The sequence below is a fragment of the Elephantulus edwardii genome, unplaced genomic scaffold (genome assembly GCF_000299155.1).
Source record: "Elephantulus edwardii isolate Elephantulus edwardi_28Jun2011 unplaced genomic scaffold, EleEdw1.0 scaffold00022, whole genome shotgun sequence".
NCBI classification, from domain to species: Eukaryota; Metazoa; Chordata; class Mammalia; order Macroscelidea; family Macroscelididae; genus Elephantulus; species Elephantulus edwardii.
This window is the reverse complement of record NW_006399772.1, coordinates 5,265,377-5,289,190: the sequence shown is the minus strand read 5'-3', so window position 1 is coordinate 5,289,190 and position 23,814 is coordinate 5,265,377. Positions and strand designations below refer to the sequence as shown.

At 39.0% G+C, this 23,814-nt stretch overlaps 1 protein-coding gene across 1 annotated transcript in view; it reads right to left on the bottom strand.

Annotated features, from left to right (window-relative positions):
• GSAP (gamma-secretase activating protein) overlaps positions 1-23,814 on the bottom strand; it is a 112,288-nt gene that overhangs the window by 60,336 nt on the left and 28,138 nt on the right. The window contains exons 6-12 of the mRNA XM_006882600.1: positions 13,801-13,889; positions 10,487-10,556; positions 9,247-9,296; positions 4,603-4,707; positions 4,327-4,386; positions 3,187-3,230; positions 536-621 (exon numbers count right to left, since the gene is read on the bottom strand). Of these exons, the coding sequence (XP_006882662.1) occupies positions 536-621; positions 3,187-3,230; positions 4,327-4,386; positions 4,603-4,707; positions 9,247-9,296; positions 10,487-10,556; positions 13,801-13,889 (504 nt within the window). The remainder of the gene's footprint in view (positions 1-535; positions 622-3,186; positions 3,231-4,326; positions 4,387-4,602; positions 4,708-9,246; positions 9,297-10,486; positions 10,557-13,800; positions 13,890-23,814) is intronic.

The following is a 23,814-nucleotide window of genomic DNA, read 5'->3' as shown; positions in this document are numbered from 1 at the left end:
GTGAGTTTAGAGTCAAAGTATGCCCTTGAATCTAACTCAGGAAATAACCTCATAATTAGATACCATTTATTAAAAGACAGAGTTTAGTTTAAAAAAAAAGTACTTTGCCTAAATACAACTCTATGTCCTCTTTTGGAGAATGAATACAAATAATATCTATTAGAACAATGAGCCTGCTGGCTGTGACTTTTTAATAAAGAAAGCACATGTATAAAATTATCGTGGAGATGATAATTCAGCACATGAAAGTTCATGAGATAATGTATATAAGAAGATAGCTCTCCTGTATTTCGTATTCAAGATCCATTTAGATAAAATATGGCTAACATTTGGAAGCAGGAGTGGCATCCATTTCCTAAATAACATGCCTCCGGAAACTCTATGAACTTTGGTAAATGTTAATAGTTGTAGAGGGGCTTTAAGCCTTTTGTTCACAGGGTCGCTATGAGTCATGCTTGACTTGAAGGCAATCAACAACAACAACATTTACATAGACCTTAAAGACAGCTGAGTGTGTACTGAACTATTATTCTACCTGTGCTGTTGGTATAAACACATAGAGTTGGGTGTTTAGATAATTCCTCTTGATCTTGAAGATAGTCACATCCAAAGTTGACAAGCCTACGAACACAAAACACGAAAACTTTTGAATGTATTTTAAAACATATTCCCTAACAAAAGATGTAAGTACTCACTATAACATAAACACATTGTTGTTGTTGTTGTTGTTATGTGCCATCAAGTCAACTGAGACCCACAGCGACCCTATGAACAGATTGGAACCCTGCCCTATCCTGTACCACCCTCACAATCACCGCCATACTCCAAGTGCCCTCACTGTCAATCCATCTTGTTGAAGGTCCTCCTCTCTGCCTCTAGTCCTCTACCTTCCCCAGCATGATGCCTTTTTCCTGGGACTGTCCTCTACTGACAACATGTTCAAAGTACATAAGATAAAGCTTTATCATCCGTGCCTCTAAGGAGCATCCAGGGTGCAGTTTCTTCAAGATAGATTTGTTTATTCTTCTGGCGGCAGTAAATACTGTTTGCCAATATCATAATGTCATAAAATAAATTGCTTGGCTGCTCCACAGAATTTCTTTTTAATTTTTCTACTAGTTTATTTACAAAATTTAAATACAAATTTGAACAAATTCTTTCCATTTCCCTCAACTCCCCACCCCCCATCAAATTGTACAACCCAATGATTAATCCCTCCCCTCCCCCTGCACATCCACATCCCTCTGCTTCCAGCCTCTCCCCCTCCTCCTGGATCCTTATACTCATTCTACAATAACAGTTTTATACAATATTTATCTTTATGTGCCTGAGTTAGTTTACTCAGCTTAATGCTCTCCAGTCCCTCCCAAGTTAGGTAATTATTTACAAAGTTATTGCTCCTGCATGCTGCATAGCATTCCATTGTGTGAATATACCATAATTTCTCAATCCATTCATTTGTTGTTGGACATTTGGGTTGTTTTCATGTTCTTGCGATGGTTAATAATGCTGCTATGAACACTGGTGTACAAATCTCTGTTTGTGCCTCATATTCTCATATTCATATGTGTTCTCATATTCTCCGGGTATATTCCAAGTAGTGGACTAGCTGGATCATATGGAATGTCTATGTTTAGCTTTTTGAGGAAGCGCCAAACTGCCTTCCAGAATGATTGCACCATTTTACAATCCCACCAACAATGTATAAGAGTTCCTTTCTCGCCACATCCTCTCCAGCATCTATTACTTGCTGCTCTGTTAAACTTTGCCACTCTTACTGGAGTGAGATGGTACCTCACTGAGGTTTTGATTTGCATCTCTCTTATTGTCAGTGATTTGGAACATTTCTTCATGTGTCTGCCATTCAAATATCTTCCTCTGTGAAAATTCTTTCCATGTCTTTTGCCCATTTTGTAATTGAGTTATAAGTCTTTTTCTTGTGGATGCCTAGGAGTATTCTGTAAACTTTTGTTATAAGACTCTTGTCTGAGATGGAATTACCAAATGTTTGTTCCCAGTCTGCAGGTTTTCTTTTCACCCCGCTGGAAAAAGTTTTTGATGTGCACAGAGATTTAATCTTCAGAAGGTCCCATGCATCAATTTTATCCTCTTTAGATTGACTTCACAGAATTTCTTAACAGAAAAACAGATGCATTTTTATCTTCCTAAATTTCTTAGAGGAGATCTATCTCTACTAATGTATCTATATGCTGTGTTATTGGCAAAGAATCCAGACACAGTAATAGAGATGCACCCTTCAGTAATTTAGCAAATTAAAAATGCTTCTTTCTTCTGTTAAGAAATTCTATAAAATAATTAAAGAGTTAATTTTTAAAAATATATGGTAGGTAAATAGCATACAAATGCAATAGAAAAAAATACCATTCACAAATTGTTTCTTAAACTTTTTCTGATTTAGAAAAACGCATACAATATTTCAAAAGAAAAACAACTAAATATTTACGTATAATGAAATGGAGCTTGTAAAATTCAGCATTATCATTATGTGAAATTTAAGATTATCATTTAGTGAATTTACATGAAATTTAGGGTTATCATTCAGTGAGATTTAGGAGTATAATTAAATTATTATTATTATTATTATTACTTCAGTTAATTTCTTCTGTGCATTAACATTCATGTCGTCTTTGTTCTAATGACTTAAGAGTTTACTTTTTCAAAAGTGTTTTGTGCTTTCACTGTATGTAAAGTATTCTGAGAGTGGAGGGGAAGAAGAAACTTCACCTTTTCTGTAAAAAGGAAAATGGAAAAAAAGTAGGCAACACAAACAGTACAGATACAAGAGGGTTGACCTGTGACATCCTCTTTGATAGCATCAAGGAAAGGGCTTTGATGTTTAGTTCTGAGTGCAGTTCTCTGACTCATCAAACCTTTTTTCATTTAATCATAGGGAGAAGAGCAGTTCCACAGATCAAAACAAATGGAGATGCTGAACAGAAATAAATGGCTAAGAAAAATCAATACAATTGATTTTACATTTAAAAGCCTGCGTTCATACTTGATAGCTGTTTATACTCCCTATGGATAGAAGAACATAAAAAGGAGATTTATACAAAGAGGATTTCAAATCATCCTTTTATATGAACACCATAGATTAGGTATAAATGTAATTATTTTGCCACATGAGTGCCTATAAAATTTAATCTTATTCTTTGAGTCACTTACTTAAATCCTGAGTCATTTAATGATATGTCCAAGGGTGCTTCAAACTGTCAAAAATCAGGAGAAAACAAACCAAAAAATGATGTTAATTAAGTGAGGACAGTCTTGTCTGAATACCAGAGCAAACCTGACAATGTTAAGCTTGCCAAATGACAAATAATACATTCTCTTCAGCACAGAAAGTATCCACTGGGGATATTTCAGACTTTACATGCAACCACAAAACAGCTGTATATTTATTTGTTTTTTTATTATTATTATTTTTGTGTGCGTGTACCGTCAAATCAGATCTGACTGGTACAGGAGGAGATTGTCCCTCTTTCCCCGGCAGAGCATCTGGTGGATTCGAACCGTTCGCCTCTGGGATTGTAGTTGCAGCTCCTTGCCACTAGCCCACCAGAGCTCCCCTGTATATTTATTTCTTAAAAGGCTAATACTTGGCAAACTTTGCCTCAAGTTTGAATACTATACACGCATTGTACGAAGTCGCCAGTTGGAAGTGGTCCTTTTTACAAGACACAGTTGATAGTTCAAGGAAAGAGATGAGAGGGGTCTGTAGAAAGGGGTACGGAGCTCCTTGTGTATTAGCGAAAAAGCAAGGAGGAGAAAAGAAATGTAAATCATCTTGTGGTTACACAATATCAATCTAAACTGTGAGCTCAATACTTAGTCTTTATCAAGAAAACAAGTATGTATAATTCATCATAGAAAAAAGTATTAGTGATTCTGTATTACAAGTTCATCATTTTGTGTTACAAATTGTCTCGGGAGTGCTGCTACACTATTTAAACAATACTCTTTGATTGTCTTCTTATTCTTAAATCCAACGTCTTCATAAGCCTTTTTTTTATCAATCAATGTATGACAATTTGAAGCTATCTGCTTATAGTTCACATCTACTGCTCTCTACTTATCCCATTCTTAAACTTGCTTCTTTCATGCCAGACACTCAGCCAGTGAATACGTATTCTGCGTATATGCTTCTAGTAACTGATATTAATTGCATTTACTTTAGGGTTGAAGCCCTGAGATGCCAAGAACTATTTTATTTGCATATACAAGTGACAGCAACATCAACAATTCTAAAATGTTCTTTTAAAAGGTTATAAAATTTCCTCTAGGCCGATCATTCTCTGGACTTACCATCAGATTAAAGTTCTCATCAGCACCAAACTGGATGCATTTTAAGATACTTCTTGACTTCTACAAGAGGAAATAATTTAAATGAGATCTTCCCCCAAATCAACAAAAAGTCTAGTTAGAAAAAGAGAGGCCAAAAGAAGAAAGCAGAGCACTGAAGAGCCTTTTCGTTATTTAACTGACTGCCTTCCACCAACGTAAATACAGAAATAAGAGTTGTGGGAATGTCAAATCTTAAATTGTGTCTCTAAAAAGGTGGACCAGAGGACTAGGTTTTACCTTCAGGTCAACGTAGAACAGTCTCTGCTCTATCCTATCCCACTGAGCCCAGACGAAATCCTCAGCAACTCTGTCTTTTGGTAGATTGCCAGAATTTTTAATCACCTAAAGAGACAAAAAGATTTTACTATATAACTGAGCACAGAGCATATTTGCAATTCACTCTTTTTTATTTTCAGTCTATATACAACATGTACAAATCTCCACAGTGGATTTTTTTACCAGTCTTTCTCTAACCCAAGCACACACATACACACAATTCACATATATTGGGAGTCCTTGCAGGAAACAAAATTATGGCAACATTATTCACTCTTCTTCTATACTGTACTATTTAACTCTTGTACTTAATTTAATAGATAGGCTTGGGCTGCTGAAGGCAAGGCCACATTCACCACAAATCAATGGCTTGGCTAAAACAGCTTCCTATTCTTGACATAACCCATTCAGTCAGGTCTCTGCAAGCTAGAGGCCCTAACTACCGTAGTAGAGGTTGTGATGCCAAGTCTGGAAGGGATAGTAGTAGATAATGACCCCAGTAGTGCCATAAGCTACCCATGTGGTTTTGGGCATGCTTCTCAGCTTTATGTCTTCCACAATGGGTATGATGATATTGCCCATCTCTCAGCATTACTTAACCATTAATCTTGCAAGACCAGGCTTAGTCATTCCTGCTGTACAAAGGCGTCTTTCACCTCTAAAGGAAGACTGTAAGGTTCTCTGTGTTCCCCTGGCCCGCTGGCATGTCTCTATTACAGTTACACTCTGATGCCTGCTTCAAGTTTTTCTCAATAATTATGTACCATGGAGCTCCTGATGTCTGGTTCTGTTTCTAGTAATTAAGACAGGTACAAGTCAATTGCTAAGGACAAGACAAATGTAAGATACTGATATTTGGAATCAGAAGAGATGGCAGAAACCATTTAACCAATAATTTTATTTTTAATTTTTGGCAAGAAAGCCAAGACTCAAAGAAAGTGCATTAACCTACAGTTAGGTGAGCCCGGATATAGAATACAAATTTTCTAGTACATTAAATTCCTGACTGATTTGTGTCCTCAGAAATACGTGCTATAATTCAAACACCTATACTGTGTGGAAAAGAAGACTTTCTTTGTTATACTAAGAAGCTCATACCTGTGTAGAGGGTGTTTTAAACTGATAACTTTAGGACATAACAAGAGAAGATTAGCTAGAGAATCAAGAAAAGATAGACGCCACCTGAAAAGGTTGAAGAACTGCTGAGAAGAATGCCAGGAGAAGCTACAACAATGATTTTTTTTTACAAGAGTCCAGAAGTAAGGTTACATAGTGGAGTGTACTCGGGGTGGTGGGTGGTGCAGGGGGATTGTATATCAATGAAAGAATTTTTCTTTCACTTTTCAAAGAGAGGAGTGAACTGAGGGGGAGGGCTGAGCAGGGAGAAAAGTGCAACAACGAATGAATGGAAATCCAAAATCTCTGTAAATGTTCATTAAAATTAATAAAATAAAATTTAAAGAAAAAGAAGAAAGAAAAAAGAAAATAAGAATGGTAGCTATACCAATAAGCATGTTCTTGGTGTAGTGTTCTGGTTTGTAGAAGAATTAGCGATAAGACTGTAGTTACTCTTTTTGAAGTTCACCAACCTTTACATGGATAATATTAAATAAATGTAAAATAGAACAAACAAAAAAATAATAAAACAAGGGTTTTTATCTACAGCAGAAACAGACAGCCTTCCCTTCTAGCCTGAAGGCAGGCCTCTCACGTCCTTACTGTGATTAATAACCTGCAGTTACACAGATGACACAACCCTGCTTGCTGAAAGTGAGAAGGACTTGAAGTGCTTGTTGCAGAAGATCAAAGAATACAACCATCAATATAGATTACATTTCAATGTCAAGAAAACAAAAATTCTCACCACTGGACCTACAAGCAGCATCATGATAGATAAAGAAAAGACTGAAATTGTCAGTGAATTCATCTTATTTGGATCCAGAAACAATATACTTGGTATCAGCAATAAGGAGACGTATTGCACTGGGAAAGTCTGCAGTCAGCGACCTCTCCAAATTATTAAGGAGCAATGATGTCAGTTTAAGGACCAAGGTACACCTTATTCAGGCAATGGTTTTTTCCATTACTGGCTATGTTGCTAAGAGCTGGAGAGTGAATAAGAATGACAGATGAAGAATTGATATCTTTGAACTGTGGTGTTGGAGAAAAGTACTCATACTCATTACTCTATGCACTGTCAAAAGAACAAACAGATATGTCCTGGAAGGGATGCAGCCAGAGTGCTCCTGGGAGGCAAAGATGATAAAACTTCACCTCACATACTTTGGGCATGTTATTAGGAGAAGATATTCTTTGGAGAAGGACATCATGCTTGGGGAGTTAGAGAGTTGACAAAACAGAGGAAGACTCTCAACCAGATGTATTGACACAGTGACAGCAGCAATGGACTCAAGTGTGTCAGAGATTGTGAGGACAGCACAGCATTGAACAAGTTCAGATCTGTTTTCATAGGATTGTTATGAATCGTTCTTGACTCGATCGCACTTATCAACAATAGCTGTGAGAAGTGATGCCTTTGAGTTGTGGTACTGAAGAAGAATATTGTGAAGAAGAATCCAGTGAATTGTCAAAAGAACAGACAGCAGTGTCTTGTGGAAAGTACAGTCAGAATGCTCCCTGGAGACAAAGATGGTCTCATCTCTCATACTTTGGTTATGTTGATAAGAGAGGCTATTGCTTGGAAAGGGACATTATGCTTTGAAAGATGGAGAGTAAGTTAAAGAGAGGAGGACCCCTCATGAGATGGATTGACACAGTGACTGCAGCAACGGGTTCAAGTGTATCAGAGACAGTGAGGATGACACAGGATAGGATGGGGTTCACGTCGTTGTTCATAGGGTCACTCTGAGTCATACTTGACAGCACCTAACAACAACAACTGTGAGAAAACAAAGTCACCCAAATCTGTTCCAGCAGCACCTGCTAATTAGCACAGATAGTATGTCATTCTGCCTGGTTCACAGCAAGGAAAAGCTATCGTCCTTTAAGAATCACAGAAGCATCTCACTTAATAGAACATCACTGTCGTTACTGTTGCTTGTTAAGTACTATTGAGTCAACTACAAGTCACAGTAACCCTATAAAATACAGATCTTGCCCTATCCTGTACCATAAAAAAAATGCTACGGCAAAAAAGCTTTCTGGTCTCAAAGAACTGCATCCTCTTCTTACTTCCTCTGCAGAAGTTCTCCAGCTCCTTAAAAGCAATCCTCAAATTCACTGTCATCCATTTATAACTGACTCATAGCTAACCCTCAGAGGTTGTAAACTGAATAGGAACAGACCTTCCATATTTCTCTCATGGAGTCACTGACCCAATAATTTATTCATGGCTATTTAGCCCCCCCCACACACACACACCCCATCCCCAATATGCCCTAAGCCTATGTTACTGTGTTGTTATTAGGTGCCTTTGAGTTGGCTCCAACTCACAGCAACTCTGAGTAAAAAAGACAAAATCCTGCTTGATCTTGTATCCTCCTCAGAATCTCTTTAAGATATGCTTAAAACCATTGTTGCATTTAAGATATGCTTCAATCCATCTGAAAAGATTTACTGATTCAATTTAGAACACACAGCACTGAGTGAAAAATCTCAGACACAAAAGGACAAATACTGCATAGTTCCACTGTTGTAAAATGGGACTGACATCGAGGTTGAGGGGAGACTGAGAAAGATGGTTTAAATTATGTATACTGCATTGAAACAGGTGAGAGAGAGAACTCTTTAAAAGGGATATTTGATTAGTATTATTCTCATGACAGGAGTCCAGAATGAAGGCTGCATTGTGGAGTGGACTTAGGGGGAGGGATTGTATAACAAAGCAAGAATTTTTCTTTTACTTTTTAAAGGGAAGCATGAACTAGGGGGGAGGAGTGGGCAGGGAGAAAAGTGCAACAGTGAATGAATGGAAATCCAGTCTCTGTAAATTTTCATGAAAATTAATAATTATTAAAACCCCCCAAAAAACCTCTTCACAACACTGTGTGGCAGTGGCTGATCTGTCTGTAAATATCAGAGCCTAGAAATTCTATGCAGCAGTTCTCTTTTGTTACATGGGATCCCTAGGAGTTAAATATTGACTTGTCTACAACAACACTCATACACCATACTTTATGTGTGTTGTATGACCATAATAAAAGGTGTAGAATCAAAACCAAACCTCACTGTCATTAAGACTTTGACTCATAGTGAGGCTCCCTCAGACTGCCAAGGCTGTAAATCTTTAAAAAATAAGTGTCTATCTTTCTCCTGTGAAATGGCTGGTGGATTCAAACTTCTGGCCTTTGACTTTGCAGCCTGATATACTATGCACTGTATCACCAGCCTCCTTACAAGGTGCAGAAAGACTTACAGATTCTCACTGGCTACCTTAGGAGACTGAAACATGGAATAAAGATGAGGAAAGTCATTAGCTTCTTCATAAATCTTTATGTTGTTTTGCATATTACGATAAGTGATATGATATGAAAGATACCGAATAAAGAAAATGTTATGTATCAATAATGACAATCTAGCTTCAGTAGTCTAGAAACAAAGGTTTAAGGAAACACATGCACAACAAAAGACATTTTAGGTCTTTACCACTTTATTTCCATCTTCTTGGATGACTTGAATATGAAATTGTTCGATATCTTAAAATAAACACAATAGAAAGAGAATTCAAACATCAGGGAAAAAAAGAGTACTTTTTCATCAAACTACTGTGAAGAAATTTTTATAAATGAAATGTAGATTAAATAACTACCATAAACAGAAGAATCTCACAATGGAAGCTTTTTAAAAACTATCTTTAACTGCACTCCACTATTTAAAGTCCATTTTTCAAGTCTAATATTTGCTTTGTCTTTGATATCAATAATACATGGAGCTTTTAAAAAATAAATAAGTGAAAACTCTAACAGGACAGGAAACTTTTCCCCCTGCTGCTTCTCCGGGCTCTATCAGCAAGTGTTTGCTTCCCTTAACCCATCACTCGTCAAAACAAGGGCCTTTGTGGTGGAGTCTAATTTTAAACATTCAAATGCTTTCAAATACCAGTTTGTATTAACAAATTATATAGAAAACTCATTATACAAGATAAGTTAGGGAGACTTTTCTGGGGCCAGTTTCACACTAACAAAACCCTTAACACTAAGTCAATTTGTAGATGATCCCTTTCTGCAGTATGTAATTTAGACTAAGCCACATTTACCTCTTCTGCTTCTACTTACAAATGTGAGGCAGACAGTAAAGCAAGAGTATAAAGTGAACACAGACAACTGCAGTATAAATATATTATTTCATCTTCTAACATGGAAAATTCATTTACTAGGTAAGATCAGCAGTGAATGGTGTGGCAGGATTTTCCCCCTGAAATGTGAAAGCATTTTAAAAGGCATAACCTTCTATGTCCCAATTTTTTTTTTTGCCTCTCCTTGAACGTGACCAAGTTTATGTGGTCAAGTTCTATCACAGAATTCTTCTAGCATTTTCCTCTTTCTATTCAAGTTTCTTTACCACCCTGACAAAGATTTCAATGACATTTTTAAAAGGGAAATTATTTACACAACTATTCTGGACATTTTCTACCATGTGAATTCACTGAAAATCTACATATACATATTCCTGGGATAAGGAAATTGAGCAAAGACGTAGCGAACAACATTTAGGGCTAGGAAGAAAAAGTTTTAGCACATGAGTCCTAACCCTTGAGTGGAGAGCAAAGGGTAGGGGGTTTGCTGCACCTGCACATGGATATCTAGAAGGTTCAGTCATGTCCCATACTTCACTAACAGACCACATCCTCATCAAGTCCCTGTAGACTGCCTAAAGCCATACTTACATTTCTCTTCTGAAATCAGTAACAGACGGTCCTCAGAAACAGAGTGATTTTGAACATGAGGGTAGAGAAACTAAAAAAAATGAAATTGATCAAATCATTAATCAAATGAAATTAAATCATAAAGGTACAACTGATCACTGTACTAGTTACACACCATCGAGGGACCAGGAAGCACAGAATCATTTTAGGGAACTGCTTGCACTCACACATTACAGATCAAAGCTAGTAGGAACTCTTTCTGGAACTTGGTTTTCCAGGGGAAAACTGACTCAAAGTGCCTGATCATAATTTACACAGTATGACTCACATATACGTTATCTCTAGGTGTGTTAGTTCCTATTTGGAATATGTGATATGGAAGCCAATCAGAAACAATGAAAGCTACATTTTTACAGAATGTTCTGGTTTGTAAAACAGAATGCGAGATCAATACGTTTGTTGTGCAACTATGTCTAGCCCTTAATTTGAGAGCCAGGTCAACAGACTCTTGCCCAACTTCCCACATCTGAAAGACAAAGTACAACATAACCAGGGACTTTCCAAGAAAGGATGGTGAGTCAGAGGGTGCTATGGGGCTGAGGTTCTACAAGCCCCAAAGCACAGGATGACAGTCACTGCGGGGAAAAAGCTCACTCCACCCCACTGCTCATCTCTGGGATCTCCTGTCTATGCCAGCCACGTATCTGTAGACACTCTGCCTATAGCACAAATCAGCCAGAAACACAAGGAGGTCTCAGACTTTTAAAACCAGCCCTAACCCTGCCAGCTGTGGTACTAAGGGAAAGCAAGTGTCACATGCATTAGTACAAATACTGTGACTTCACTCTTTTATCCTCAAAACTGTTCAGCCATGTTAGCAGTTTCACCTAAGATTGGGGAGGAGGAACCTTAATAAAATAACATTACTTAACTTCCCATTATAATACATTGAAAACAGAATTGATGCATTTTTCTAAGATCAAATATAGTGTAGCATCTCCCTTTTAGAAGTGAAAAAGAAAACACTGTCTACATGTTCTTAATAGTAAGTCTCAAAATTATAGATAGCAATGCAGAATATAGACTTAAAATTATTAGGTAGTAATTAAATCCTGTAGAACGTATTCCATGTGTACACATGAAATGTGAAATTGTGCCCTTGAAACTGAATCTTTTATGTGCCAAAGTTGAGGGGAAGCAAAGGTTAGTGACACCACATAAACAATGGAAAGAAAGTCCTCACAGCCTTGAAATAAAGGAATACCCCCCGCAGGTGACAACATGATCTCCCCCAGAACAGCAGAGGCAACCTGGGCGTCTGCTTAGAAATGCGACCTAGACCAAGGGACTGAAGATCTGTAACTGAAACTTTTGCCTTGTTTTTATGTGACAGTTAATGAAAATACTGCTCTGAAACAGTTCCAGTCAGGCATTGTTTGTTTTGAGACAGCCCTGAGGCAAGTTCTGGAAGTCAGACAATGATGACAGGTTTTTTACATAACATAGCTTTTTACATGAGCAGAAAGGTGCATAGTCGTGAGTAGGGATTTATACACACTATGCTGCACTTGGGATTTCCCCCCACAAATATGGAATTAGACTCCGAGAATATTTATCTTTGTTGTTGTTGTGTCAAGACAACTATAATTCATAGCAACCCTATGAACAATACATCTGAGTCTTGCCCTAGCCTGTGTCATCCTAAAGATCTCAGATATGCTCAAGCCTGTTGTTAAAATCACTGTGTCAATTCATCTTGTTGAGGGTCTTCTCCTCTTTCTCTGACACCCCACCTTTCCTAGTATGATGTCTTTTTTCCAAGGTCTGGTCCTTTTAAGGGTATAAATGTAAGTGTACAGGAGGGAGTTTGGGGTGGGTGTCTATAAATACCAACTAGAACTATCATCTAAAGATCATTTCATGCTGGAGTTGTTATTTTACTAGGTACTGATGAGTCTATTTTGAGTCAGAGAGACCCCATGTGGCAAAATGGAACTCTGGGAAAGGACCTCAAAAGTCACCAGAGTTGGAATCCAAAACCCACCCAGCAATGCATGGAAGTCCTTTGGTGAAGATGGAATTTATAGGTACTTGGTGAGAAAAAGAAGACAGATCCCGGAGTAAGAGTAAACCCAGTGAACAGTGAGTGACATTTCCTCATGGGAGATGGGGAGGGATGATGGACATGTGCCATGAATGGAAATTTGGGGAAGGAATGTCTTTCTTCAAAGGCACAGACATGAGGAGCTGGAAGCAGGTGCAGGCACTGAGAGAAGTCCATAGGAAGACTATGTGTTTCACTCTATTTGGAAATTTTTCCCTGGGCTTTTGGATGCAGTCATGTATCACATATTTTGGAAAGAGAAAAAAAAATTTCCCTTCCTCTGCTTTAATTCTCTTGAGTTGCCCCAATTCTCCAATAAGGTCTTGATCACCTACACGAAAAAAAAAAATCCATTTTCCATAATATGTTACTGTGTGATTTTAAGCATGCACAACTAAATAAAAATATTATATAGTACAATCCAACATTTGATTATTTTATAACCTATCCTACATCTTGCAAAATATTCTGAACTGCCAAAAGAATAGACAAAGGAAGTCCACTCTGCTCCTGCATCCACGCTGGTGTAGACAGAAGGGCTTCCCGGAGGAGGCAGCACACAAACGGGGAGCTCCAGGTCAGGCTGGTGAGGAAGAGAGTGATGCTCAGAGTGGAACAGGGGTAGTGGGTAGTGCTGGTGACATAAAAATGACTGATGCTGGAGGTCTCAGGTTAAGTGAGAGGCAAGCCTAGTTAACAACTCCAAAGCAGATTGTTGACTTGACGCTGGGGATTGGCAGTCTGAACAGGAAGCCAATTCTCTCTCTGGGTTATGCAAATTGACTCCAGGTAGACCAAGAGAAATGATGCTTTGGTAATATTTGAAATTGGACACAGGGAGATTATGCTTATGGACACACACACTACCTAGTTCATCCATGTTATTCACACAGTGCTCTGCATCAATTCATGGACTTGACAAATTCAGAGATAAATTATTTCATTGCATAGTTTTATGTGTCAGCCACACATGTACACTAATAAGCATTCTGGACTCAAATGCATTTTAATATTCAATATTCTATCATGTAAATGCTCTACACTGCTGTCAGAGTCAGATTTAAGCTCTTGTTTCCCATATTTGCAAACAAGAGCTGAGACACTTCCAGCCCTGCCCATCTGTTTCAAGGGTTAAAAGTGATAATGTGTGTGAAAGCACTCTGTAAACACCCTTACCTTCAGGTCTCAGGATTAGAGAGATAGGTGATAAATGTCATATGGACTCACTTACCTGGACCCAAATACAGCTATCCACTGCTTTCAGAACCTTCACATTGTTAACAGGATGGATTTCTACTAACAAAGTTAAACATTTTGATCCTATAAAGAAAAGTAGGATCTTAGTAATGAAGACTAGACTATTGACATTATTGCTTCAAAAGCCAGAGGAAGAAGAATTTCTAGGAAATCCTCACACATTGACCACAAGCTCATAAAACAACTTTCCCTTCATAAAGTCGTCTTACCAGTCCTATTCCTAGACCCACCCATCAGGGATGTATGTTGGCAACAAGACCCCAAGTAAGAAAACTGTCTTCCACATCCCCTACGAGCCTCGGAGAGCACGTATTTTCTCATATCACCAACGGGATGCTCAGGAAATTCAAGTATAAATAGGTAAATCTTTGAGCTGACTTGGCAATATCATTATACCAAGTAAGGCAAATTTGAGACTCATAAAAATTCATTAACTTAAGTGAGCTCTGGTGGCCTAGTGGCAAAAAGCTGCACTGTAATCCCAGAGGCATGCAGTTCAAATCCACCAGATGTTCTGCTGGAGGAGGAACAATCTCCCCCTGTACCAGTCAGATCCAATTTGATGGTACACACACACACACACACACACACACAAATTCATTAACTTATGTTGTTTTTGCTGGTAGGTGTCATTGAGCTAAGTACAAGTCCTAGTTACCCTATGAACCACAGATCTGAAACCCGTCCTACGCTGTGCCATCCTCACAATCTCTGACACATCGAGCCTAATGCTACAGTCACTCTGGATACATCTGGCTAAGGATCTCCCTCTCTTTCTCTGACCCTCTACCTTTCTGAACATCATATCCCTCTTCAATGAACAGCCGCTCCCAGCAACATACCCAAAGTATGTGAGATGAAGCTTATCATTTTTGCCTCCACGGAGCAGTCTGGCTACACTTCTCCAAGACATAATTGTTTGTTTTTTTGGCAATCCATGGGATATTCAGTACTCTTGTCCAATACCACAGCTCAAAGGCATCAACTCGTCTTCTGTCATCCTTATTCACTGCCCAGCTCTCAAATGCACAGCAAGTGATTAAAAAGACCATGGCCTGAATAAGATGTACCTTGACCCTCAAACTGACATCATTGTTTCTCAACAGTTTGGAGAAGTCTATAACCTGAGTCTTCTGCTCTTGAAGTTACATTCTTCTTCACGGAGTCCAGCTTCTCAAGTAATTTGCTTAGCAGACAGATTGAATAGGTACAGACAAAGGATACAACTCTTTAGCTTATAGAAAATATATTTTAAGGGGAGCTCTGGTGGCTTAGTGGCAAGGCGCTGCAACTACAATCCCAGAGGTGCATGGTTCAAATCCACCAGATGCTCTACCGGGGAAGGAGGGACAATCTCCTCCTGTACCAGTCAGACCTGATTTGACGGTACACTCACAAAAAAAATAATAAAAATTTAAAAAAAAATTTAAAAAAAGAAAATATATTTTAAATAGAAGCAACTTTGGAAAGAGGTTAAATTAATTTTGCACTTCCATCAGCAACATATAGGAGTGTCTAACAAATGGAATTCAAACGTATATCATTTTCCCCCAAAAGTATTGAGAGTCTATTATTTACAAACTGCCCAGTCAGAGACTCTTATATAGCTTTTCAGCATTAATCCCTAACAAATCAAAGAATTTTAAAGCTAAGACCCGAAAAATGTAAGAAGCACTAGTAATGCAGTATGTCCCGTGTTGGGTTGCTGCTTGGAAGAACAAAAACATGAGGCAACTTTATGTTCAACCTTTAAAGTGACCATGTACTTCCCTTTGTATTACTTCTGCTATTAAAATAAGTGCTTTTCCATAAATCTTCTTCAATCTAAAACAGGGAAAACAGCACAAGGGAGATGTCAATGGATCCAAAGTAAGGAGAAAGTCCCTATCCATGTTCCACTGCCATTTTTAGCAAAGCTCCATAGAACTTCTTGGTTCTAACTGTAAAGAAACACCACTTAAATGGACAGGAATCCAATTCTGCAAAACAATGGCAAACTCTATTTGTGTGTAAAAGTGTAAAGATATTTTTACACGAATATGTCATGGCTGACAACACCTATCAGTGGGATGTGCACTCAGTTTTCCCTCAGGAAAGGTGGTAGAGCTCTGATAGAGACCCACTTATTTCCTCAGTGTCACATTTGAGCAAAAGCTGCACAAGATAGCAATGGGCTAGAAGGATATCCAAATTTAGGTCAAGAACTCCCCTCCTCCAATGGTAGACTTTACAAAAGAGAGTTGCTTTATATTTTAATTCTTGTAAAGACTAATATTACAAAGTGTTCTCTTAATGACTTTATTTTTAATAATAATACGATTTGAGGATGGCAAAGCAGTCTTGACCTTAATCAATGCCAGTTTCCATATTTATAAGAAAATAACTTGACAGTTATTTTCTTTAAAAAGACAGTTTTAGTCTTTTTAATAAAAAATTTAATAAAGACTATTTACCCCTTTTCCTGATTTTTGTAGAGGGGAGTGGGGACAGAATGAGACAAAGGTCACAAAACCTTTTCTGGACTATAAACTCAAAATTTCAATAACTAGCTTATCTGTGTAACATGCTTTTAAGGATTACTTGGAAAGACAATGCAGGAGTGGTTATAACTTGGGACCACAAACACACAACAAGAGAATAAATGAAAATCAAATGTTCTTTGGCAGTGGCATCACACTGGTTCAAAGGAATCATGTTTGGTTACAGGGGCTCTTGAGTCAAACCACAGTCTCATAGAGTATTTTTAGCTCTTAATTCTTTATGATGAGCATATGGAGCTTAAGAAAGTCCCAGTGGCAACAAGAGGACTGGCATATATGACCATCCCTATTGCTGCCACTGGGGACATAATATGTCTCATGAAAGTAAAACTCCTCAGAGGAAGTTGAAGAGCCTAGGCCTGACCACCTATGGCGGACCATTTTCTAGGCCTATCCAAGAAAAGAAACATTACTTAAAAAAAACCAACCCAAAAACAAACCCACTAAGGAATCCTATCTTGTTTATATGAAAAATGTTTCCATTTGCCTCATTTACAATTGGAAAATCTCAACTTAAGCAACAAAATGTGTTTTAACAATATCTTCAGGCATACCACATTTCACAATCAAATGCTTAAATGGTCTATCTCAGACAGATAAAATAAAACTTTCTTAAATGTTTGTTTAAAAGACAGAACATTGTAATCGGATCCTAAAGCACTTGTTGGTTACATTTTTTCAGACATCTTAACAAAATAAAGCCTTCCATGAGGGGCAGTATGGGCACAGATAATATCCTATCACTCACAACATTGCACTTTAGGAGAGAATGTGAGATTAACTTTTTGAAGAATGCAGTACCATATTTTTTATTCCCAGCATAGTTTGCCACGTGATTCAAAGTGTCCAAAGCTGGTCCATTTCATCTCACTAATGCCTAAAATGTTGATGTTCATGCATTCCATTTCATTTCCATGACTTCTAGTTTCCCAATATTCATGCTTTTTACATCCCATGTTCCAATTCTTGAAAGATGATTGCCACTATTTCTCCCTCATTTTTTTTTAACTTCCAATCTGGGCTCTACCTCCAGCACTATAACTGTATTCCTCTACTGCTCATAGGATTCTCACAAGCATGCTATTTAAAACATGAATGAACAATCCTGCTTCCTAATCTGTATTAATCTGGGAGCTCTGTGGCATTTTAGCATGACAACAAGTCACAAGTTACCCAGTGCAGCAAACTGACAGACAAGTGCTGTACTAAATGGAACAATGAATTTCCCCAATACAACAAAGTGACAAATTAGCATTGTATGTCTAATAGCAAATCAGGCATATGACTATCATGTTAGTAGATCCAGTTGAAGGCTGCACAGATATGGTAGATGTGCTCTTAGGAGAGTGCTGAGATGTTCCAGCTTAGACTCATGGCTGGCATGTTGAGGTAACATCCCAGGTGTGAATATTAGAGTCACATGGAAGTCTCTGCTGAATTTTTTTATGCTGGTGCACAAGCCTGCAGCCCTCAGGCCCGAAGGACTATTAATGAGAAAGGCCTGACTTCTAGGTCAAAGATGCTCTAAATAAGGGGCCAAAGTCATTAATAGTCAAAAGACCACTTTCTGGGTCACAGCTGCCTTACATAAGAAGCCCTAGCTGCTAAAGCACTATTGTTGAAAAATATTATCTGTACATATATACAAGGATGGGACTCCAAGAACACTTATGCTTGCTCATACAAAACCTAGACCTAGACCAAGTGGCTCTTATGAAGATGGAGCATGATTTAAAACACATGGTTTAAAATTAAGAAAGGTGTGCATCAGGGTTGTACCCTCCCTCCATGCTATTCAATCTGTATGCTGAGCAAATTTCTCAAGAAGCTGGACTCCATGAAGAAGAATGTGACATCAGGAGTGGAGGAAGACTCATCAGTAACTGTGTTAAGCAGATGACAACCTTGCTTGCTGAAATTGAGGAGGACTTGAAGCACTTGCTATAGAAGATCAAACAATGCAGCCTTCAATATGGATTGTATCTCAACATCAAGAAAACCAAAATCCTAATCACTGGACAGATAGGTAACATCATGATTGATAAAAAAAAAAAAAGATTGAAATTGTCAACTATTTCATTTTACTTAGATCCACAATCAACAGCCTTGGTACCAGCAGTCAGGAGATTAGGAGATGTATTGCACTGGGAAAGTCTGAAGTCAGAGATCTCTCCAAATAACTTAGGAGCAATGGTGTCACTTTGAGGACTGATTTGCATTTGATTCAGGCCACAGTCTTCTCAGTCATTTGCAATGCATCTGAAGGCTGGGCAATGAATAAGGATGACAGAAGAAGAATTGATGCCTTTGAGCTGTACTATTGGACAAGAGTACTGAATATCCCATGGACTGCCAAGAGAACAAATATGTCTTGGAGAAAGTGAAGCCAGAGTGCTCCCTGAAGGCAAAGATTATAAAGCTGTGTCTCACATTCATTGGGTTTGTTGCTAGGAGAGGCTGTTCACTGGAGAGGGACATCATGCTCAGAAAGGTGGAAGGCTGACAAAAGAGAAGAAGACTGATGGACTGTAGCAGTGACTGCTGCAATGGGCTCTAGTGTGTCAGGAAGTGTGAAGATGGCACAGGACAGAACAGGGTTCAGGTTTGTTGTTCATAGGCTCCCTATGGGTCGTAATCAACTAGAAGGGCTCTAACAACAACAATAACACACGAGGGACAAAACCTTCAGGGCACTGATGCCAACTTCTCCCTGAACTTTCAAGTTGTGTTCAACTGCCTCTCTGATATCCAAATGCCATTTCAAACTTCTTGTTGTTTGCAGTTAAAGTAATCTCTTCATAAAATAAGTTAGATCACTTCACTGCTCAAAATTACTTCCCATTTTATTCAAAGGATAGGCCAAAGGCTAATAATCCCCTAGGTTCTCCAAGATCTGCTTTCATCTCACCCCTTGGTCCTCCGGTGTCAGTTCCTACCACTCTGCCCCTTGTTCAGCCCCCTCTCCATCCTCCTAACCTCCTCACTCCTTGTTCAGGGAATCTGCCAAGTCTGCTCAGCCTACAGGTCCTTGTGCTGCTTGTTTGCTCTCCCAGAAATGAGCTGTCCTCATAGGCACATGCTTGCTCCCTGCCATCTTTCAGATCTTGTTTAAATAGGATAAATAAATAAACCAACTGCCACTAAAACCTTGTCTCAGATTCAACCTTGAGAAAATCAAACTAAGGCAAGAAGTGTTCTTAGGGAACAGGATAACTCCAGGCATGAGGAACGAGCAGGAGGACTAAGTAAAGTAAAAAGAGAAATGAAGAGTAAGCTAGTATATACAGGGCATTATCAAGCTGGTGACCATCCTTGGTCTTGAGCTGCATGGAATGAACCTCAGAATTACAGAGGAAAAAGAGAAGCAACTTGCTCCTCACTGGCCACAGGTTCCCCTATTGGGAGTTACCACTAAACATATTTCCAGTTTAAATATAAGAGATAAACAGACATTTCCAAGAGCTCTGGACAGAAAGAAAGAAGTTGTTAGAGCAAATTACACTTGAACAGAGCTAGTTCTCACAGAAGTGGGTGGCTTACAGACTGAAGGCAGCCCTTAGAAACCACCAGTCATTCTCTGGAAGAAAGACATGGCAGTCTGCTGTTATAAATATTACAGTCTTGGGAACCCTGAAGAGTGGGCCTCTGTCCTACACATTCCCTATGAGGTGGACCTGACCCATGGCAAAAAGTTCTAACTTCTTAGTACTTACTTAAAACTATCACAACTAAGAACATTCATACTAATTTTTTTTTTAGGTTTCCAGTCATTCATTGTTGTACTTTTCTCCTTACCCACCCCCACCCCCCAATTCACTCTTCTCCTTGAAAAGAAAGAAAAACCCTTTCATTGTTATGCAATCCCTCCCCTCCCCAAGTCCACTCCACTAGGCAGGCTTCACTCTGGACTTCTATAATGACAAGAATACCCATTCATATATTCCTTTTAAACAGTTCTCTCCATCATCTGCTTCAATGCAATATATATCATTCCTCCCCTCCTTTTCTGTCTTCCCTCAACCCGGATGTCAGTCCCGTTTTACAACAGTGGTCCTATGCAATATCTGTCCTTTTGTGACTGAGATATTTTACTCTCATGCTAATATTTTTAAAGATGTGGGATGATAATCTTACTACAGATTCATCAGGGTTTTAAGACTAAGTAAGCATAGTTGGATGGCATTTATAATGCTAAAATCAAATTCAGTACAGGATCAGGCAAGACTTTGATCTATTATACACAGAGTTGCTATGAGTCAGATTGCACTTAACAACAATAAGTCAAATTAAACTTAAAAACGGAACTCTTAAAACACATTTTAGATCAGCTGCTTGGTGGCCTAGTGGTAAGGAAGTTGACTTGCCAATCCTAAAAGTTTTTGTTATTGTTGTTGTTGTTATGTGCCATCAAGTCACATGCGACTCATAGCGACCCTATGTACAAGAGTCCTAAACGCTGTGCTATCCTGTGCCAACCTCGCCATCTCAAACACACTCATTCCCAACCACTCCACTCACAGAATCGATGCATCTCATCGAGTGTCTTCCTCTCCTGTGCCGTCCCTCCGCTCTCCCAAGCATGATGTCCCTCTCTAAGGACCAGTCCCTCCTGCAACATGCCCAAAGTATGTCAGACGAAGCTTTAGAATCTTTGACTCCAAGGAGCATTCTGGCTTCACCCTCTCTAGGACAAACCTGTTTGTTCTCCTAGCCGTCCATGGTATATTCAACACTGTTCTCCAGCAACACAGCTCAAAGGCATCAATTCTCTTGCTATCATCCCTATTCATTGTCCAACTCTCCGATGCATAGTACCTAACTGCAAAGACTATAGCCTGTATCTGGCACACCTTAGTCTCCAGCCTGATGTCGTTGCTCTTCAGTACTCTTGAGGGGTCCCTCACAGCTGACTTTCCCAATGTAATTCGTCTCCTGATTTCCTGGCTGCTGTTACCAAGAGTGTTGACTGTGGAACCAAGTAAACTAAAACTGTTAACTATCCTAAAAGTACATTATATAATATGCTAATTATTACATACCCCATAGATACTTGCAACGCTAACCCATAGGCTGCATGGACTGATGTGTTGAGAGAAAGATGGGCAGTTCCTTCCTGCTGCAATTTAGGAGTCTATTAATAGCAGCCTTAGAAACCTGATGGAGGGTCGCGAAGACAACAGTGAGTTTTTAAAGCTGTTCTGTATGATTTAGGCATAAGTTGTAAGCATCACATAGAGATTATAATTAAGAGCCCTCATGGTACAATGGGGAGCCCGGTGGTCTGGTAGGGAAGGATTCACACTGACAATCCAAATATAAGGGCTTCCAAGCAGCTGCTCCGCAGCAGAAAGATGGATATATTTTATAGCCTCTGAAAACTCTGGTCAGTAACTGTCACAAATTGGTTCTGACTCCAGAACAATGAGTTTGAGCTGGGGTTGATGTTTTGGCTTTTTAGGGTGGTTTTTCTTTTCCTGGTTGTGTTTTTTTGTTTGGCTGGATATTTGTTTTGTGGTGGGGTTGTTTTGTGGTTGGTGGTTTTTTTTTTTTTTTTTCAGTGATGCATGGATTAAGTGCTTGCCTGCTAACCAAAAGATTGGTATTCACACTCACAAACACAATCTGTTCCTTTAAAGAAATTAGTTCCCCTAAAAATGTTAACCTCCGAAAAGCTAAGGGGCAGTTCCACTCTCACAGGATTACTGAGTCAGAACGGACTTCAGGGCACACAACACTAATCACTTATTCAAGGAATTTGGTCTTTGCCTTTGGTGCCTGAGAGATAAGCTCTAAAACCTTGGAATTTCCCCAGTGACTGCAGTCTTTGTTATTCATGAGGGACTCCAGACCACACCTACCTCACAGGTTACACCAAGAAGGTGACTCTGGAAGGAAGGGCTGTAATTTCAGCAGGACTGCAGTGGAGAAGGACTGAAGAGTGGGATGGACCACACAGACAATGATGGGATCGCTGCCTATGTATGTAATGACACTCAGTGGAAGAACTTCAAGCCCTGACTCTCCATGCTTTTCCCAACTGATGTTAGAAACTGATGAACAGGTGAAGAGAGCACATTTTGGGGGACATGGAAACCACACTGAGAACCCTTCCAGACTGGCTCTATGTATCTTTTATCTCCTTCTTGCTATTATAAAGCTGTAATCTTAAACATAGGCCTTTGTTTTGCTTTGTTTTGAGAGTCATTCTTGTGAAATAACTAAACTCAAAGCAAAGACCCAGAAGATCAAAAGTGGGGTGTCCCTTGGGGTTTTCTCTGCTCTATGATTTTCTCTGCTCTATGGGCTAACAGTATGAAGTGAGGGTCCTTAAGTTGGCTAGCATCTCTGGTCTTCACCAGACATGGCAATCTGGAAGACTGTGTAACGTGTCAGATTTGACCCCCCTATGAGGATTAAGATCAGAGAAATATAGACTGTATTTCTAGTCAGCATCAGAAAAGAATTGAAATGGTTTTGTTTTCTAAAGATTAAGAGAGATTAAAACTCTATGTTGTTGTTATACTGTTTAGTCGGAACCAACTCAAAGCTGACCCCTGCAGCAGGTTTTCAGAGGCAGTAGATTGCACAGGAGGAATAAAGTATCAATAAAATGAGGTACAACGTCCAGGAGGAATGGAGAGTTACAGACATCTGATCTAAGGGTGGGTATAGAGGTCCAGCCTCATAACCAAAAGGAACAACAAGACTCTAGACCTTTTCCTTCTTGGAAAACAGATTTCTTATTCCAGGAACAGCCCCTCTCACTGGCCTTATCTTTGTTTTGTCTATAATCTACCCTTGCTTTAGAGATCAGGGAACCAATGTTCCAGGTCATAACCCACTTAAACTAGTCCAGTCCTGTCTTCTCTGAGAGGAGAGTCACATCTAGTTCACAGGGGAACACAGTATGCCAAGGCATGCAATAAGAGAATAACAAGACACAGAGGGGAGAATGGAGCTGTGTGGTTCTCAATGCAGCATGGAGAGTTGGTAAAAGAAAGGATGAGAGTCCAGAGAAAAACCGAGACCAATCTCCCATAAACCTCTTCACCTAAGGCCCCTTTAGAAGGTCCTGATCTTCCTGCGCTCTGGTTTCCTTACTACTTGAAGCTGGTTTTGTGGGAAAGTGTGTGTCAGAAAAAACCCCAAGACTACCTCGTAAGCCTCATGTGAAAATTATGTGCAAGGGTTTTTCCATCACATGAAACCACAGGAGAGCAAATCTAAGTGGGAACAATGCTATGCTACTGTAAAAAAGGAATTTAAGTGCAAAATAAACAGAAAAGATAGTGTGGTGGAATCAGAATAGCAAGAAATTGATATGAGATCCACAAATAAGAGAATGACTAGAAGTCGTACAATGGTTGCCCATTGTTATTGTTAGGTGCTGTCAAGTAAGACTCATAGTGACCCTAAGAAAAAGATAAGAACCCTGTCCTATCCTGTGC